Source organism: Protomyctophum parallelum (assembly GCF_964188405.1).
Source record: "Protomyctophum parallelum genome assembly, chromosome: 3".
NCBI lineage: Eukaryota > Metazoa > Chordata > Actinopteri > Myctophiformes > Myctophidae > Protomyctophum > Protomyctophum parallelum.
The window spans coordinates 20,497,371-20,518,071 of NC_139698.1; the positions used below are offsets into that span (position 1 = coordinate 20,497,371).

Consider the following 20,701-nt stretch of genomic DNA (forward strand, 5'->3'; position numbering starts at 1 on the left):
TTTGGGTGTCATCAGGGGATGACAATTGCCAACCCCTAATGTTCACATTTAACATTAAATTCAGTTATTTTATGTAAATTGTCCCGAACTCTTTTTCTCTCGTTTTAGCAGATTAATCTGATTTCATCTCAATGCCCGGCTTGCCCGCCCATCCACACGTTAGGGGTTCAGTGTCTTGCTCAAGGACACTTCGACACTAACTCTGGGGGTTCGAACTGGCAACCTTACGGTTAACCATTCCCGCCATTCTACCCCTGAGCCACCGCCGCCCCAATTTGTTTAATTAACATTGCTGTGTGTGTGTGTGTGTGTGTGTGTGTGTGTGTGTGTGTGTGTGTGTGTGTGTGTGTGTGTGTGTGTGTGTGTGTGTGTGTGTGTGTGTGTGTGTGTGTGTGTGTGTGTGTGTGTGTGTGTGTGTGTGTGTTCACAGGGGCAGTGAACATCCTCCAGCAGATCATTGAGCTCAGCTCAGAGAATCCCGATGCCGTGGCCTCTGTGGTAACCATGGCGCCCGGCACGGTTACCGTGGTGGAGCAGGTAAACAACAACAGACTGTTGCCTCTCGCAAATTTTCAAATGCTTCCGTCATACAGTCTGAAGAACGGAAGCTCTGTTCGTGAGTAAAATATATAGCGGGAGTGGAGCCATCCTCCCTACTTCCGTTTTCTTCACAGTCGCGCTAATTTTAATATAATAATATAAATAGAAATAAAAATAGAAATCATCTAAGCATGTATAGCTTGCTGCTTAGCAGAAAGAAAATGATTTTGTGATGTGTAGTTCCAGACTCTACAGGTATATAGCAGGGGTTTTCAACTGATTGTGAACCAGGGACCACCACCTTGACTAAGAATCAACCTGGGGACCACCTTTATCCCAAAACTTATTTTTTACATATTTTACTATCTTGAAAAATATTTTAAAATTCAACTAGCAGATCTACATCCATACATTATGGCTATTATCAGCTATTTTAACTATTTTAATAATAGTAATAATAGTAATAGTAATATATATATATATATATATATATATATATATATATATAGTAAAAATGGCAAATACGTGCAAGACATAGCACATGATGACATGATTATATGGGCACATTAACATTTCCTAATAACGATGACTCAATCAGGTAACTGGTACACACTTACCCTTCTTGAGATTCTATTTCCCTTTTCTGTGGAATTTCTTAACCTCAGACTTCCCACAAATTCTGACAACATTGACACACTTCCACGGAACAGAGCACAGGCGGATTAGTGCACTGTTCCGTGGAAGAAAATACAAAATCTTCACTTTGCTACATTGCTATACATACATGGTCAGGGACCACATGCAATACCTCCACGGACCACCAGTGGTCCACGGACCACCTGTTGAAAACCCCCTGGTATATAGCATTTCGGAGATTGTGGGATAGTCGTCTGGCTAAAAATCGTGAAATCACAAAAAAAACAACGTGGCTCTTCTTGTGTGGTCCTTGCCAGGTGTCCCGGGGAGAGCAGGGGTCCGGTAACCGTGGCGACCAGGTGATGGTGCAGGTGGAGGCGGCGTTGGAGGAGGAGGAGGAGGAGGGTGGTCCCGGCGAGCGGCTGATGGTGGTGGAGGAGACGGAGGGGCTGGAGACCCTGACGGTGCTCACCCAGGGGGGAGGAGACAGCTCCGCACACCATTACATCGTCTACGTCGAGGAGCAGACCGTGGAGATCAACTAGAGCCGTGCTAATCTCAACCCCCCGGTGGGGGACCCAAGCCCCCCCCCCCCCCCCCCCCCAAGACGGCTGGCTGGCCGGCCAACGGCTGAAGCTGCCGAGGCCTACTGGTCAGATCTGGTACTGCAGGCTGGGTCCCATGCATTTAGCACGAGTAAACTGTTGTTGGCGGTTTACGTTCTTCCGGGGTGCTTCAAAATGTCACTGAGCAACTTCCATCGAAATGAATAGGGGGAAAAACGTGGACGGTGTGCAACCACCTTTACTGTATCAAAAGTAATCAATAAATTATAACATAAAACCTTGTCATCCATTGGCCAAAATGTCTTAATAAATATTTAAAATAATAGGCCTATATAAGAAAGAGGCAAACATTGTAAAAAATAATTGAAAATAGCCAATCTACACATTGTGAGCTTGTAGATCGGCTATTTTCACACAAAACAAAATTCTGTGGATGCCAAAATATCATGCCTCAACTCCTACAATTCCAAAAAGTCCCCCAGTTCAATTATTTATTTGTGTATTCTACACAATTAGAGAAGGTAAACAATATTTTTGATCAACGTTTTCCTGTTGTCTCTCCTGTGGTACATTAATACCTACATCATGGAATTGTGGATACAGATCTTATCCAACGACAACAAAATGACAAAATATACTGTAGGTCTTGGGGTCTGAGAGGCTAAATCTCAGAATAAATCATGGACCACCTTCACAGTTTTAGTTAGACATAGATCATCTAGAGTGGTTATCACAGCGTTAGTTAGACCTGCAGTAGATCAACCAGAGCTCTTATTACAGTGTTAGACCTCTCTCTCTCTCTCTCTCTCTCTCTCTCTCTCTCTTAATGAATTAATGTAAAACACACTAAGGCCTAAACCATGGAGTCAGATCAGCTGGCATGGTGTGCCTGATGTTAATGAATTTGGAAATCATTGTTCTAACTATTGCAGCTGTGTTGTGTACACTCTAAACAAAACACAGTAGTCTGTGTACTTGTGTATAGCGTTTGATTGATATTTTATATTTAATTGTGTGTGCGTGCATGCATGCGTGCGTGCATGCATGCGTGCGTGATGAAAAGTGATAAATCACTTTGACTTTTTTATTGCCTTAGTTGGCGTCCCTATCATAGCATGGTAATTAATGAAATATAATTCCATTACGTGGAGAATATTTGTATGTAAAATGTATAATGTATATATACTGTATATTGTGTACAGCATATTCTTCTCACAGACCACTTTTGTGTGATTTGTTTGTTTGTTTTAGTTTCTGGTTTATTTTTCATATTTACCAATAGACCTCAATGTGAAGCTATTATGAGATACGTATACATTTTGAGATATCTTTGCAAAATAATTGTGATTGGACTTACTGAAATTATCTGCTGTCGCTGAAATCTTTCTGTATTTGTTATGTGTTCCTGCAGTACTTCTAGCATTTTGTTATACATTTAGATTCTTAATAAAACAAATACAAATGCCCAAACAAATATAAATGTTTGATATTGTATGCTCAATATTATAAGGCTTGTTTACATTACAGTATATGTATAGCACTATACAAATAAAATGTATTATTATCGTTAGTGGTGGAAAGTTAACTTACTGCCTAGTACTGTAAGTACTTTAGGCTTTTAATCCAATACATCTCAGAGGCAAACATTCTCGCAAAACTACAATGTACTACAATGTAATGAACACATTTATTACTAATGAAATAAATGAAAATTAATTAATGGACCATTCTATAGTAGACTCCCAGAGTAATAGCACAGTACATTTATGTTTGGTACTATAAAGCAGGGGTTCCCAAAGTGGGCCTCCAGGGGTCCTTGAGGGAGTTCCAGGGGGTCCCCCAGCTAAATGATAGTTTGCGATATGTTAGTTTTGGTTCCATTTGTACACTCTCAGAGTTACATTAACATTGATTTTACAATATGAATTAGGGTCTTGGAGATTGAAATGCCATTAAACGGGGTTCCGTAGTAGACTACCGTAATGCATGTCAAACTGGGGGGTCCTTGAAATTAAACGGGTTGAGAATCACTGCTAGAGCCGTAACAATCTTCTCGGGGGTCCCTGCATGACACATCTTTTCAAATGGGCGTCCGCGGGATAATACGTCTCGATCTGGGGTCCTTCACATGAAAACGTTTGGGAACCACTGAAGTAGCCTATATATTTGACGCCAATACAAAATTATCCAGCCTACCTTTACTTTACTCAAGTAAAAAAAAAGTAAATGCAGGTCAGGACTGTTAATTGTTACATTATCTAACAGTTAATTATTAAATACATATATATATTCCTATAATAGTGTACAACAAGCCTGCTGCTAGGTTGGATGGCCGTTCTATCCCTTCTAGTTCTGTGCGGTCGTGTGGGACGGTCCCATTGGGACCCCGCCCACCCGTTGATACGTTCCTGCTGACTGAAAGCACATGACCCAGCCCTGTTTACACCTGACAGACACACACACACACTGGACAAATAACCTTATGATATCTCTCTCTTCTCTCTGTGTGTGTGTGTGTGTGGTGTGGGGAAACGACTAAACGCTCCACGTACCGCGACGTTACGGTGGGTGAACGGTCGGTTTATATACCACCACCACCGGGGGGGCTGTGACTGTGCACACCGCTGTCCGGTAAGTGTGCGTCAACAGTGGGCTTTACATGTGATGTTTTTGTCCCCTTGGCTTGGCTGTGTTGGCTCTTCTTCCGTAGCATCATGGCTCTGCTATTTGTATTGGTTCACTATGGGAGGCTGCAGGGAGCTGTTAGCATTATGTTAGCTTCCTCCAGCTAAAAACTATAGTACACAGCATCACTCTCTCAGCAGTATCATTCATCAGTGGCAGTTATTATGTTTGTTGAGAAATAACGAGCAGTTGTTGAATGAGTGAGTGTACCGTACGTCCGTACGTGTTTCTGTGTGTGCTTCTTCACACATTGTGTGGCATTTTATTGTGTATTTTCCTGTGTTTTTATCTCAGGTTTTTGACTGTGATGATGATGATAGTTTAACCTCTTAAAGCCCTGTCTGTCAGCTTTGGATCTATACAAGCTCACATCAGAGCGTGGCATACTGATGCGTTATCAGCTGTCATTTAAATGACAATTAATTTGTGATAATATTCGCGGGAAAATTGTACAATAAAAAGTTATTCTCCTCTCCTATTAATGACATGCCCAAAGGCCCAAACTATGAGTGCTATTGTTAATGTGGTTATAATACAGTCTATTAGAGAATGTTACACAAATTGATTGGATTTATTAACAGATTGGATAATTACAGTACATTTTCAAGCACAACTCGATACAAAACTGTTAACTGTGGACGCGACACCATACAGTATTACACTTGTTTACAATAGGGCCCACCATGCTCAATTCATCATAAGAACTTGAAGTAGCCTGAACTTGAACCTGCCTATACATGTCAGTGAGAGGTGAGCCTGAGGTGACTCATTTTATGGCCAATTCTGTAGCTGTTGTTTAACCTGAATGGGGAAGTAGCTGATGTGATGATAATATTACAATTCTGTGTGCAGTGGTCATGCCAGCCTGGTTGTTGCTTCATTTTGAAGGATGACTGTCATAAATGTCATAATAATTAAACATCTCTATTGTAGGCTTACTGTATGTAGGGAGTCTAGGGACAGTAGGGCTGTCACGGTTGTTATTGTTTGTTGACAATGAATTCTTGTCATTTACCTGCCATACTCGTGCTCATGACAGACCACTGATACATAGATACGCACGGACATTGCTGGTTGTAGCACCACTCAAAAAAATAACGGTAGTGGGTCGCACACACCAAGACTTCAGTTCAAATAGTTTATTTCATATTTGAACAGGGACAAACGTTTCGGCTATCCAGCCTTCATCGGTGTGTCCCTGTTCAAATATGAAGTACACTGATACAATTTGTTTTGCTGTTGGATCTTATGGAAGTGTAATATTTGTCAAAACAACTGAGCAAATCTAATGTTTTATTCACGCGTGAACACAGAGCATTTATAGTGTAGCCTACGTGAACATCTGAGTAATAAAAGACGTAATGATGTAATTTGCACACCAGGTGTCGTTATCTAAACTCACAGACTTCCCTTGTGCTGTACAGTATAATAATCGCTTGTCAGAAGAAAAAGAGATGTATAATAGCTTCTCTATACTCGGCACAGTATGGTGTGTGTGTTCTCTCATACATCTTTCTTATTTGCGGGTTGTTCTGTTTCATATAAAGGCACACATGAACGAAACCATGCTGCTCCTACTTTTGTAATCATGCGTTATGTTACTTAAAACACATGATTTCAGCCCAGTCCTGTCATGTGCAGTCTCTTGCCAGGTGTTGTTATTCCAGTAACCACAATTTCCCATATTAAAACCCTGGCGTCCATTTTTATTTGGGCATATCATTAAGCCCTAACCACACCACAAGGGTCGAGGCGGTTTTAGCGTTTGTCCCAGGCCAGTGGTGTGATATGTCCTGCTGCACGTTGTCCCGCGTGATTCAACGCATGGAATTCAATGGACCAAACCACACAGGGAGATGCATGGCGACACTTGGCTTTGGTGTGGTTTGGGCTTTATATAGGCAAAAAACTAACTTAAAAACATGAATGAAGTAACCAACAGACGGAGCAACATCTAGATCTGCTATTCTCCCTATATTTGTTGTACGACGGGGTCTACTACTTGTACATCAAAGCTGCCTCACGCTACAGAAACAGGAGATGGGCTCCTGCCCTAGTATGGGCCTCATCATCATGGCTCGGCAAGGCTTACTCATGTTGTATACGTACGATGTAGAGCTTCAGTTTAAGACTCCCCCCCCCACTAACCCCAGTCCACTGAAGTGTGAAGTCCCACAACCTACAGTCCGTGCAAAACCACAGTCATGTCGGGAACGAGTCTCAACGAGGCAAGACTTTAGAATTCCACCTCAGAAACATCAACCTATCCTGGTTCACTCTCTTGTCACTTCCCGCCTGGACTACTGTAATTCCCTTCTCTTTGGTCTCCCCCACAAACTCCTCCATAAACTCCAACTAGTCCAGAATGCTGCTGCCCGTATCGTCACCAGAACCCCTGTCATCAGTCACATCACCCCTGGTTTACACCAACTCCACTGGCTCCCCATCAAATACCGTATCGACTTCAAAATCCTTCTCCACACAATCCATAACCTCGCCCCCCCCCCACGTCAACAACCCACCCGGTCTCTCAGGTCTGCCTCCTCCATCACCCTGAAAGTCCTCCCAGCCCGTCTCTCCACCATGGGCTCAAGAGCCTTCAGCCGCTCTGCCCCTCACCTCTGGAACTCCCTCCCCCCTGACATCAGAAACATGGACTCTATCACCACATTTCAAACTCACCTCAAAACCCACCTGTTTAGGCAGGCCTATGACTCTGTGTGACCTCTGTGTCTTCTGCTGCAAGCTGTGCCCTAGTTTAATTTTTTCCTGCTTTTAACTGTGTTCTTGTACTGCTTTTAATCTGTACGGCGACCTTGAGTGCCCTGAAAGGCGCCTTATAAATAAAATGTATTATTATTATTATTATTAACAAGCTCACAAAGCATCGCAATGTGTTGAGGTTTCAAAATAAGCTTTTTTTCATGGCACATCCACTGTCAACTATTTCCGCTATTTTGTAAATGTTTTGGAAAGAACGAAATATAAAAAAAAAAGATATTAAATGTCTGTAGTGGATTATTTAGACCTTACATCAGTCTTTAAGGAATAATCAAGGTAGAGAGTGGACTGAAACAATATCACTTGTATTAGCCCAGGGAGGAAGCACGAATATAAGCCTCCAGAGCTGTTTACACAATGGAAGAGCAAAAATACATTGGAGGTGTGGTCAGTGGACATGGTCAAGCAAGGGTCTATTAAAAATAGGTCATCTGACAGACGACCAACACGTGAAAGCCTTGCTTTGCAGTATACTGTGAGGTGCAAAAGGGCCGCTATAGCTGTGATGACTCATGTGAATGTTTTCAAGACACTTTAGTATTGTCATCTTCATAATTCCCATAAAGGCAAACAGGAATTTATACAAATTTTAACGTTCCAATGTTCAATGCAAAACATATATAGACTATCCCACAGTGTTTCCCCTAGCCAGAAGTTGATAGTGTGGGGGGGGGGGGGGGGGGGGGGGGGAAGCTGTGATTTGATTTGTGATTGGTTTGCGTTTCTTTTTTTTTGCATTCTTTTTGGGGTTATCTGCTTTTTTTGTGAGGTGTGGGAACACCATCTCCATCATGTAGCTTTGTGTGTCCCTATGTCGGTCTGTCTGTCTGGCCCTGTTGAGCTTCACACAGGAAGCTAAGTTTTAATGTAACACCGTCACCAGTCTCTTTCAGTCTTTTTCAGCACGTGTGTCTGTCTGTCTGGGCCTAAGTGCCCAGACAGACAGTACCAGTACATCAGTACAGTCTAACAATTACAGTATAGTACCACCGCTCACAACACAAAATCATACTGTGGTAGCTAGTCATGATTATGTGGTGGCCCACCACACAATAATGCATATAGACCAAGTTTTTGTTTACACACATTGGGACTGGGCACACGGGTGACTGTAATCAATTCCCAACAGATCTCCAAACCTGTTGTTTTTGGGAGCGCTGGTTTCAGTCCATTGAACCTCCTCTTGTGTGTCGGCTAGTGAGGTGCGCCCTAGGAGACATTTATACTTCAAAGCGCAACAGTGTTGCGCACAGAGAACAGCTGATATACAAGCTCGCATCACATCGCGCATACGACTGTAGAGCGTAGAGGTCTGCGTGCGCGACACCATCATCATCACAAAGCATAAATTATACTTGATGGGTTGCAGGTGCGCGTGCAGCCATGGACAAACGGGCTCTTAATGCGCGCACCTCCCGTTCTTATGACAGCGACCGGAGGTGTGGTTTTGAGGACAACTGATTTGAATTGCTATTGTCGTTCAAACACAACAGAAACCAAGGATTATAATATATTTCAAGGGGCGAGAGATCACAATAAAAATCAATCATTCTTCCTCCACACAAAAAAAAAAAACAGCATCTGAAAAGTTTGATGGTGCATTTTCTTTTACACGTGAGTGCAGTTAGAACTTTTCCATTGCATCTTATGAGAGGCAGGGTTCTTGTGCTGCCCAGTGCCTCTATGCGCGCGCATGCTGTTGCTTATCAGTGTGACGTCGTCTGTTAAGGCGTCTATTCACCTTTTTCATATGGCCCATAAGTCTTTGCGTTTGTGTGTGCATAAGTTGAAGTTCCTCTTTCTCTTGCTGTGTTGCCAGTGTTGCAAGAGTCTATGAAAACAACCACAAATGAAAATAGCTGATCTCCAAGCTCACAGCGACACATCGTGAGGTTGTACATCTGTTATTTAAAAAAACACATTGGGAATAAATCGAGATATTTTGAGGAAAAACGTGAATGGTTGAAACGCTGATTACATTGAATAGACGATCAACTACAATGCAACTTTCACAAGTTGGTATTTGCTGGTTTTACAATGGGAAATATGCCAGTGTAGCTTTGTGTTTTGTTGATGTATGTGCCTGTGAGTGGCTTGTGTGTCTTCTTGAATCTTGATATGTGACTGTTTTTGACCCTTAGCAGTCTGTGGAGATAAAAACCTTAACCAAGTGCATTGATTGGAATTACTGGCTAATTTAGTGTGCAATTTAGTGTTTAGAAACATTTAGTGTGCATGTGGAGCCTATACCCTCACCTCTGTCACGCTTGCTGGATCACCTCCCCCTTTGCCTCGGAAACCCAGACGTTACCTCCCTCTTGGGACAGAACAGCACACTGGAAATTAAGCTCAATGTCAATTTTTTTTATAGGATTTTCAATTTTTGTAGACAAACAACTCCACATATACCTGACCCCACCCACCCTTTGGCTTTTACTAGATTAAGGGGCTACACAGTGAACCAAATTACATGTAGGAAAACACTTAGGACACATCATCAAAAGACAGTGAAAGGGTGAATTCAAGGAAAGGGGACCAAGCCTTTACAAATTTCTGGCGAGATTTGTACCTGTTGTATCTGAGCTTCTCCAATGGTATAAACTAGAACGGATGGTCTATTTTCTTTTTAATCTCTGATCTATCTATCTATCTATCTATCTATCTATCTATCTATCTATCTATCTATCTATCTATCTATCTATCTATCTATCTATCTATCTATCTATCTATCTATCTATACCATTTAACCCATTTTGACCTGGGAACGATTATATAAATGTCTTCTAAATCCTGACAGTTTTCTGAATGTCAGTCGTTCTTCGATTTTTCTAAAATAGCAGATCTACAAGCTTGTAGCTTGTAGATCTGCTATTTTTCAATAGCTAAAGCATAACATAATGCTAATACCAAAAGGGGTTCCCGGCCCAAAATGGGTTAAAGCAGGACAACTGCTGCTGCTACTGCATATAAGCAAACCAATGACAAAATAAACGCATTGCATTGTGCTCTACATTACAAGCTCACAATGCATTGCATTGTGAAACGTGAGTTCATGAAACTGCTATTTTTGAAAATAATAAATAGATTGGGATGCATTTTTTTCACAGAAATGTGACAGCGATGGCTCAGTTGGCTCTACGTTAAACATACATTTGATACATTGTGATCCATAGGATGGAAGCCAAGACACACATTTTTGTGATCCATAGGATGGAAGGATATGAAAAAAATAAATAAATATTTCTATTTATTGGCCTAAAATATTGTCTATATAGTAGTACATACATTCATGAATCCACTTGCTGACCGGCTGTCGTGTCGGTATTGAGCAATCTTTTTTTATAGCTTTTTTATGTCGCCTTACCATTAACATTTAACAACCTAAGCATAATGACATTTTAACATTTTTGCAAGCAAGTGGCTTCATCAATGTATGTATATAGACAATATTTTAGGCCAATAATACAACAACTATACCAAATGTCCCACTCCACACCCCCGGCTGCAGGACTAGTACTGTTAAAAATTAAAAATGCCAATGTTGTGTACAGTTTGACTCTATTTCACAATGCCACTTTATATTTATTTGTTTGTTTGTTTGCTTGTTTATAAATGTTTCCCCCGTGTCTGTCAGTCCACGTGTGTGTGTGTATGTGTGCGTCCGCCCATCTTTTCCATCTGTGTGTGTGTGTGTGTGTGTGTGTGTGTGTGTGAGCAACTAGTCTCCGTTTGACCGATCGGTGTGAAACCACACACATTCTCTGGAGGCCAGAGCAGAACCCTCTGCCCCAAATTCTTCCGGCCGGGTCATACCAAAGACTGCAACAATGGGACCTAATGCCTCCCTGCTTGACACTCAGCATCAAAGGGTTGGATCGGGGGATCAAATCTAGTAATCAAATGATAGCCGAGCGCGGCACGGCTGCAGCTCACCGCTCCTTGGCTGCGGCTCACAGCTCCAAGAGATGGGTCAAATGCGGAGAACAGATTTCATTGCGATAACGTGTGTGACAAATCGTACGACTTTGACTTTGGCATCATCAGCAGGCCCGATTGTTGCTTCTTGATATTCACAACCAATTGGTACACATTGGCTCTATGGTCATGTGATCAAGACGGACCTGACTGTCCACATATTCCATCCTGATTGTAACAAAATACCTCAAAACGTATAGCATCTGATTGCAGTGAATACATTGCTGGTCCACAATGATCTACCTGTGTGACCTGTGCTCAGAGGCGCAAACCTTTGTTTGTTTGTTTTGTTCACCCATTTCGGAGGGAACCCCTTTTGGTGTTAGCATTATGTTATTCTTTAGCTATTGAAAAATAGCAGATCTACCATCTCATAGCCTGCCACCGAGTGGCGCGCTACGAGCTTGTAGGTCTGCTATTCTTTTTAAATCGAAGAACGACTGACACAGAAACATAGCTTTTTCAGAAAACTGTCAGGATGTAGAAGACGTTTTTAGAATCTGATCTCAGGTCAGAATGGGTTATTTAATGTGGTTGGTTTGCTTTCTGTGTTTCCTCGTCCAGGTTTTGGTGAGTTAAATCGAGGTGACCTGAGTCCTCTCCATGCCTCCCTGACTTCATCCAAACTTCACACACTGACAAGGTAATTAAGCTGACGCTCGCCTCACGACTTGTCGTTATGCATATAGAGCACCGAAGTCCTGACGTAACTCGCTTATCCCTTCGATTCCCCTGGTTCGCGGAAGTAATTTCTCTATGGAGAATAACATGGGGTGATCTTAATATCGTCTACTATAAGCGTTGTGGTCCAAAAATAAACAAGCTGTCTCAGCGTTATTGTCAGGGAGGTGTCTCTGTATCGTTTGCAACAGTCAGTCACTCATATATGATACAGTCTGCTTCTAGCGAAAATGTAACTAATTCAGTAGCAGTAACATCAGCGTTTTCTCTCAGTCAGTTGATTCTTCATATCCATATGAGTGAAGCGGCCGGGATGACATGTTTATTTTTCAAACACAGTTCTTATATGAAGCAATCTAAAAATCCTCCTATGGCGATTTCAATGCAACTAAAAAAAGACATGAACCTGGGGACTGACGCCCTCTACTGAAAGTGACGTCAGACTTCGGTGCTCTATACCTCTGGCCGTGGCTGAGGGGATAGAGAGCAGTGTTGTTTTCGTCGACTAAAACTAAGACTACCTTTTTCCACTGATGAAAACTAAATGGAAACTAAATGAAAACTAAGCTATGATGACTAAGACTAAATATATTGACAATTTCGTCAACAAATACAAATTAAACAATTTTTTTAGGAAGGGACTAGTGGACAAGAGATCCAGTATGAGTCATTTTACACTTGGTTGCATGCTGAAAATAGCAGATCTACAAGCATTAAGCACACAATGCCTCGCAGCGCGACTCGTTGTGAGCTTGTATATCTGCTATTTTCAGCAGAGTGTGCCAAAATACCTTTTAGTCGACTAAATCAACAGGAGATTTAGTCGGACTCAAATCTTATGATATTTAGTCGACTAAAACTAGACTAAACACTAAAACATCCCAGGTGACAAAAATGTGACAAAAACTAAATGAAAGCTATTCAAGAGACTATGACTAAAATTTGCTGCCAAAAACAACACTGAGGCCGCCTCAGAACCTGGAAGGTCGGCGCTTTGACCCCCTGGCCGGCCCAGACTGACCTTTGACCCCCTGGCCGGCCCAGACTGAATACTGTATGTGTCGGTGTCACAGCAAGACACTTGGCCGCAAGAAACCTATAGTGGCTGGGGGGTGAACAATGGGCAAAAAAAAAGTTGGGAGCATGTAGTAATTGGGGCGGCGGTGGCTCAGGGGTAGAGTGCCTGGATGGTAACCGTAAGGTTGCCAGTTCGAACCCGGGCTCCCCAGAGTTACTGTCGAAGTGTCCTTGAGCAAGACACTGAACCCCTAATTGCTCCCGATGTGCTAGTTGGTGCCTTGCATGGTTTCCGCTGCCATCGGTGTATGAATGGGTGAATGTAATGCACAATCTCTGTAAAGCGCCTTGGATAAAGGCGCTATATAAATGCACCATTTACCATTTGCCATTTACCCCGAAGAGATTTGGTTTACAGGGAAAAAGGATAAGGCCTATTATTAGTCTACTTGCCAGCCCATCGAGCCCCATTGTGAACCCGGACATGTTGAGTGCACCAAGGTTTTATGTTGAGTATAGGTCGGAGGTCCGCAGCATGTAGAAACTGTCGGATGCTAATTTGCATATGTTGAGCAATTTTCATAATTGGCATAATATGTGACCATACCATTAACAACCTATTGTGTGAACATTTGAATATTTCCCAAATTATAATATGTAAAATCCCATGTCAAAACTGACCTGCGTGTGTGTGGGGAGGAAGGGGAGAATGTGTAGGCCTGTGACACAAAGATGTAAATAAATGATATTATACTATATATCTGACTTTTATACCACTGATATTTTTTTCCAGATAGGGTAAATCGCCGATCACCGATCGAGTCATTTGGAGGCCGATTGGCCGGCCAATCGGTGGCTAAGCCCCTACCCAAACTGCTATGGTCCAATCACAGCTAAGCATAACATGGGTTAGACAAACCTCTCCACCAAAAGTTTTCCTATATGATAAAACATTGTTTAAAAAATTCCACACACATTTTTCCAGTGCATACAGTATGGCAGGCCTTATTGTTGGATTTGGAAGAGATTTGGAAGGTCTGGTTCCAAAAACGAACCAGTATTGTGTAATGTGTAAAATCCATGATGTTTAACATAGGAATGAATGAGCCGCGGCTGGAATGTGTTCAAGTGGGAGTGTCTAAGTGGGAGAGGCCCTGGGTCTTAGCTAGAGGTCCATTGATCGGAGCATCTCTAGTTGTACTTCATTGTTACATCTTGCCTTGTGTACAGGTACAGTAACAGAGCAGGTACAGAGTACAGTAGTTACGCTAGCTGTATATGCCCGAGGTGAGCGTTCTAGTATTCGTTTTTTCAAAGCAGTCCATGGGTTCTGATGGCGGGCGTCCTTGCCGCTGCTCCTGCCCTTAGATTGAATTTGGATTTCCCGGCCCAGACATAATCAGTAGGGCGGATATATCTGACCGTCTGTCTATGTGGGACTAACTGCTCTTAAAAAGTGGATTAGAAAGGCGGATGACGGGGTGGATGTTCACGTGGCTGTTTTTATTCACATTTCACCCCAGGCCATCCTCAGCCTCGTTAGTCGTCGTTAGTGGGACATACCCGCAACCGTCTGACCTGCCACCATGGACGAGAGCGACGTGGAACGTGAGTTCTCTTCTCTCCTCTCCTCTCCTCTCCTCTCCTCTCCTCTTCTCTTCTCATGCTGTATCTCTTTTTTTACTGATTTCTATTTCACATTGGAACACACACACACACACACACACACACACACACACACACACACACACACACACACACACACACACACACACACACACACACACACACACACACACACACACACACAGAGAGAGAGAGGTGATTGTGTTAATAGTAGTGTGTGTGTGTGTTGTGTTGCAGGTGTGACTCTGGCCCTGCTGGACGCAGCCAACGATAAAGACCCAGAGGTCCAGGAGCAGGTCAGGAAGTCCATGCTGACCCTGGGCAAGCAGCAGTCTGACCGCGTGCTGGCCATGTGTCAGGACTACCTGCTCAAACACCCCAAGGTAAACGCCAACTGCTAGCGGCCATGTGTCCTTAACCCATTTAGACCAACAGTTTTCTGAATAAACCTATGTATTTATGTCAGTGGTGCTCAACCATTTTCAGTATCAGACTGTGGTTGTACTGGTCAGCTCCCAGTACAACAGTATCAGACTGTGGTTGTACTGGTCAGCTCCCAGTACAACAGTATCAGACTGTGGTTGTACTGGTCAGCTCCCAGTACAACAGTATTAGATTGTGGTTGTACTGGTCAGCTCCCAGTACAACAGTATCAGACTGTGGTTGTACTGGTCAGCTCCCAGTACAACAGTATCAGACTGTGGTTGTACTGGTCAGCTCCCAGTACAAAAGTATCAGGCTGTGGTTGTACTGGTCAGCTCCCAGTGACGAACAGTATCAGACTGTGGTTGTACTGGTCAGCTCCCAGTACAACAGTATTAGACTGTGGTTGTACTGGTCAGCTCCCAGTACAACAGTATCAGACTGTGGTTGTACTGGTCAGCTCCCAGTACAACAGTATTAGATTGTGGTTGTACTGGTCAGCTCCCAGTACAACAGTATCAGACTGTGGTTGTACTGGTCAGCTCCCAGTACAACAGTATTAGACTGTGGTTGTACTGGTCAGCTCCCAGTACAACAGTATTAGACTGTGGTTGTACTGGTCAGCTCCCAGTCAGCTCCCAGTAAAACAGTATTAGATTGTGGTTGTACTGGTCAGCTCCCAGTACAACAGTATCAGACTGTGGTTGTACTGGTCAGCTCCCAGTACAACAGTATTAGACTGTGGTTGTACTGGTCAGCTCCCAGTACAACAGTATTAGACTGTGGTTGTACTGGTCAGCTCCCAGTACAAAAGTATCAGGCTGTGGTTGTACTGGTCAGCTCCCAGTGACGAACAGTATCAGACTGTGGTTGTACTGGTCAGCTCCCAGTCAGCTCCCAGTAAAACAGTATCGGACTGTGGTTGTACTAGTCAGCTCCCAGTGACCAACAGTATCAGACTGTGGTTGTACTGGTCAGCTCCCAGTACAACAGTATCAGACTGTGGTTGTACTGGTCAGCTCCCAGTACAACAGTATCAGACTGTGGTTGTACTGGTCAGTGTCTGTCTCTGTCTCTGTCTCTGTCTCTGTTTCCGTGTCTGTCTGTGTCTGAGCACGGAAAGCTTTAACACGGTAACTCTGTCACTTCTCAACTTTTTCGGACGCGGGAAGGCTCGCCCTGGGCACTTTCCTGGGAGCCTGGATGTTGCGGGGGTGTCGTCGTCGTCCCCCCCCCCCCCCCCCCCCCCCGGGGACGGGGGGGGGGGGGGGGCCCTGTCATTTCTCGACCGTTTCGGACACGGGCGCGGCTCGCCGGAACCACGGCCTTGCGGGCCCCCTGGGTGCGTTCCTGGGGCCCCCCACACGGTACACTCGCACCACTCACTTCACACAGGTGTGGCTCCCAGTGGCAAGGTGTGCCTGTGTGTTTTCACTGTTTAGATTGTGAAGCACAGGGTGTTGCTCTGGCGAGTCTGCTTTTCCCCCCGAAATGTCAACAGCACTGAACAAACACGTGTCTAGACTTAAGACTACTGATGTGCTCTGCATTAAGGGAAACCTCGCCGGACGGCGTTTAACCCGATTATGAATTCAATCATTCTGTTGTTGTGAGCAAGACATGGAGGAAGAACGCTCGTCAGTGTGTTCTCCCAGAGTTCACTCGGTGGGCAAAACCTTTTAAAACCTTAAAAAACATGTTGTTTAGAGTTTCTGGATAGGATTCAACCAGCAGTTATCCCGTAACCATTTAACATTTACACGAACATTTACACGAACGCACATGTTACACACAAGCTGCTGTCTGTGCAGCGCAGCAGCGAGACAACGCGGCGGCGCAAAAAATATAATAATAATAATATACCAGCAACACGGCACGAGGTTCGGGGACCCCTGGGGACCCCCAGGGACCCCCAAATGGTAATGTCACCTGTGGACACTAACTGTAATTGTCTCGCTGTCTCGCTGCTGCGCTGCGCCGCACAGACAGCAGCTTGTGTGTAACATGTGCGTTCGTGCCGTGTTGCTGGTATATTATTATTATTATATTTTTTGCGCCGCCGCGTTGTCTCGCTGCTGCGCTGCACAGACAGCAGCTTGTGTGTAACATGTGCGTTCGTGTAAATGTTCGTGTAAATGTTCGGTGATTTGGTCTGTCCTTCATATATTTTTTTTTCTGCTCTCGTTGGACTTAACTTTAAAAGTCCAATGGAACACCTCTTTGTAACGGGTCGCTGTAGTATAGTGGTCTAATTCCTCGCCTCTCTATTCTTTTTTGCTGAGGACGCTGGTTCAATTCCCGCTCGCGGCAGACCAAAATTATTATATTTTAGACAGACACACAGACAGACAGACAGACTGCCTGTCTGCCTGCCTGTCTGCCTGCCTAATGTATTGTAAATAATGTATTCATTCCATACGGCTATTTTTTTTAAATATAAAAACTTTTGTCTTTCGCGCGATTCGAACCAGCGTCGTCAGCACCAAAACATTGAGAGGCGAGTGATTAAACCGCTAGACTACAGCGGCCATACGTTACAAAGAAGTGTTTCATTGGACTTATAAAGACAATAGCACCCAGCTGCAGTCTCGCAAGGGGAGGGACCGGAAGTGCTTTTATTTCCGGCTTCCACGTGCACAAGCGCACATACACGCACGCGAAATATAATGCGCGTGCACGACACGCACTTGCTGGTGCGCGCTTAAATGCCGGGTGTATATAGTACCATCTGTGCTTAAACATAATTACGTGGTCGGTTTGGAAAAGTTTGAAGTAGTTTGTTGTAGGTGCATATTTGAAGAAATGCAAATCTAACAATAATAAAATGATATGCAATAATAGGCTAGGCCTATATGGTCGATTATAACATAATGATATCAAGGCATTTAAGTAATGTAATAAGTTGCTATAACCCCGTACCCCTGTCCCACACACACCATGTCCAGACCATAGACCACAGACACACGACCATATGCATTTAATTTACTATGAAAACCTGCATTTCCCGTCAGTCAGTCAGTAAGTGTGTCATGTCACGCCTCGTGTCATGCCTCCATATATGGTCACGCCTCATGACACGTCACACCACCATATATGGCCGTTTCCATATGATATAAGATCCCGACACTGACCTCATCAAACCCTGGATAGCCATACATTGAAAAGACTGGATCATCACCTAGATCTCCATATATGGAGCTGAGGCGGCCAGCAACTCTACATCTGACCTCATAATGTAATAATCAGCTCATAATGTAATTAAAAGACGAGCACATAACTTAATAGATTTTTCTATAATGTAATAATGTGTTACATTAAGAACCTCCACATAGGCGACTCATACTGTAATAAAACTTCATAATGCAATAATGTCTTTATAATGTATGAGCTGATTATTACATATTGCATTATATTTCGCGTGCGTGTATGTGCGCTTGTGCACGTGGAAGCCGGAAATAAAAGCACTTCCGGTCCCTCCCCTTGCGAGACTGCAGCTGGGTGCTATTGTCTTTATAAGTCCAATGAAACACTTCTTTGTAACGTATGGCCGCTGTAGTCTAGCGGTTTAATCACTCGCCTCTCAATGTTTTGGTGCTGACGACGCTGGTTCGAATCGCGCGAAAGACAAAAGTTTTTATATTAAAAAAAAATAGCCGTATGGAATGAATACATTATTTACAATACATTAGGCAGGCAGACAGGCAGGCAGACAGGCAGTCTGTCTGTCTGTCTGTGTGTCTGTCTAAAATATAATAATTTTGGTCTGCTGCGAGCGGGAATTGAACCAGCGTCCTCAGCAAAAAAGAATAGAGAGGCGAGGAATTAGACCACTATACTACAGCGACCCGTTACAAATAGGTGTTCCATTGGACTTTTAAAGTTACAACGAGAGCAGAAAAAAAAATATATGAAGGACAGACCAAATCACCGACCGGCCGACCTAAAACATTTACACGAACATTTACACGAACGCACATGTTACACACAAGCTGCTGTCTGTGCAGCGAGACAACGCGGCGGCGCAAAAAATATAATAATAATAATATACCAGCAACACGGCACGAACGCACATGTTACACACAAGCTGCTGTCTGTGCGGCGCAGCGCAGCAGCGAGACAGCGAGACAATTACAGTTAGTGTCCACAGGTGACATTACCATTTGGGGGTCCCTGGGGGTCCCCAGGGGTCCCCGAACCCCCATAGAAACCTCCAGGGGGGCCACACGATTCCAAAGAGCCCACCCCCGTCCAAAACGGTAGAGAAATGACAGAGTTACCATTTGGGCAGCAAGGGCAGAATCCATCCACCCTAAACCTGCGACCGGCGGTCCGTCGCGACGCAAAAACGGACCGACCGACGGAGCGACGGAGCGACGGAGCCACGGAGCGACGGACCGACGGAGCGACGGAGCGACGGAGCCACAGACCGACCGACCGACGGACCGAAATAGGACCGTTCGACGGTGCGTCGCGACGGAGCGACGGTGCTAAAGCGACCGACCGTCGGTCGGAAGAAATGGATTCTGCCCTTGCTGACCGAGTGGCGAGCTTCGAGCTTGTAGGTCTGCTGTTTTTGAAAAATCGAAGAACGACTGACATAGAAACATATAGCTTTTTCAGAAAACTGTCAAAATGGGTTAATGGAGGTAGATGAATGGCCTATTGTTGTTTTTATTTGCCGATGGAGCAATCCCATCCTCAAAGCATTGTAGAGTCGACATCGAAGTATACATCAAGTTGAGCACAGATGCTCCTCCCCGCCCGTGAAACGACTTCTCCCCAAATCCAAAAAGGAACAATTCTATTTTCCATCCTGAATTGGCGGCATGCCTAATATATCATTATTGCAATAATGCAACTGAAAGTCAAAAGTTCATAGGCATTATATTGCCTTTTGTTAGATATAGGCTGAATGCTAAGATTTTATTTTTTTACATATTTAATTAATAATAATGTCTTTAGTTTGCAATGCTTTTCTAATATCGCGCAGCCTTACTGTGTACACGCCACAATTATCTCAACGTTCACCGCTGATACAATCTGGATGATTAAGGACTGGCCACCGTCCACATCTAACAACTCCCAAACAGCCCCAAGGTTACATGGAGACACTAAACTAAACACTAAACTAAACTAACACTAACTAACACTAAACTAAACTAAACATGTGCCCTTAGAGTTTAGAACTGCTTGAGGTCAACACCCTGACACTTGTTTTCAGGCCCAGTTAGAATATAGAAGTATCAAGATAGAAGTATCAAGAGCTCAACATCTCGCTTCAGAGATAGCACTTACCCCGTAGCCATTAGACATCTGAACTCATAGAAATATGCATATAGCACTTGAATGTAATTTCCTATGCTGCTGGTTTTTGTATTGTATTGTCCTTCTTGTTTGTGTATCTATGGTTGTCTGTATATGTTGAGTATGAACCAAGACAAATTCCTATCAACTTGTTGACATGGCAAATAAATTATTTAATCTTTAATCTTTGTAAATGAGAAGTGACAAGTTGTATTGAGAGAGTTTGACCAATTATATATCAGCCATTGTGTCATTTCTTTTTTTACTACTTTGTTATCGGCAATTATGCCAGATTTTAACCACTTTCATCCTGGCAACCCCTGTTTTGGCCATGTCATTACAGTTTGTGTTTGTGTGTATTTTATTATTTACTTGTTCGTTCGTCGATTGTGTAATTAAAGTTACAATTCTTGAAAAGTTTCATATCGTCGCTAACGTTGGGCAGAAACCAGCAATCTACATTATGC

The 20,701-nt window shown here is 43.5% G+C and overlaps 2 protein-coding genes across 5 annotated transcripts in view; both read left to right on the forward strand.

The window, feature by feature from the left end:
* zfat (zinc finger and AT hook domain containing) overlaps window positions 1–1,734 on the forward strand; it is a 33,857-nt gene extending 32,123 nt beyond the window's left edge. The window contains exons 24-25 of the mRNA XM_083762059.1: window positions 431–537; window positions 1,494–1,734. Coding sequence (XP_083618185.1) covers window positions 431–537; window positions 1,494–1,721 — 335 coding nt within the window. The 3' untranslated portion in view covers window positions 1,722–1,734. The remainder of the gene's footprint in view (window positions 1–430; window positions 538–1,493) is intronic.
* Window positions 1,735–4,184: 2,450 nt separating this feature from the next.
* Window positions 4,185–20,701, forward strand: part of mroh1 (maestro heat-like repeat family member 1) — a 75,003-nt gene continuing 58,486 nt past the window's right edge. For 3 of the 4 annotated variants that reach the window (XM_083760375.1, XM_083760377.1, XM_083760378.1), the window contains exons 1-4: window positions 4,185–4,373; window positions 11,748–11,826; window positions 14,405–14,489; window positions 14,745–14,890. In XM_083760375.1, the coding sequence (XP_083616501.1) occupies window positions 14,468–14,489; window positions 14,745–14,890 (168 nt within the window). In that variant the 5' untranslated portion in view covers window positions 4,185–4,373; window positions 11,748–11,826; window positions 14,405–14,467. The remainder of the gene's footprint in view (window positions 4,374–11,747; window positions 11,827–14,404; window positions 14,490–14,744; window positions 14,891–20,701) is intronic. The other variant, XM_083760376.1, reaches the window with a different exon arrangement.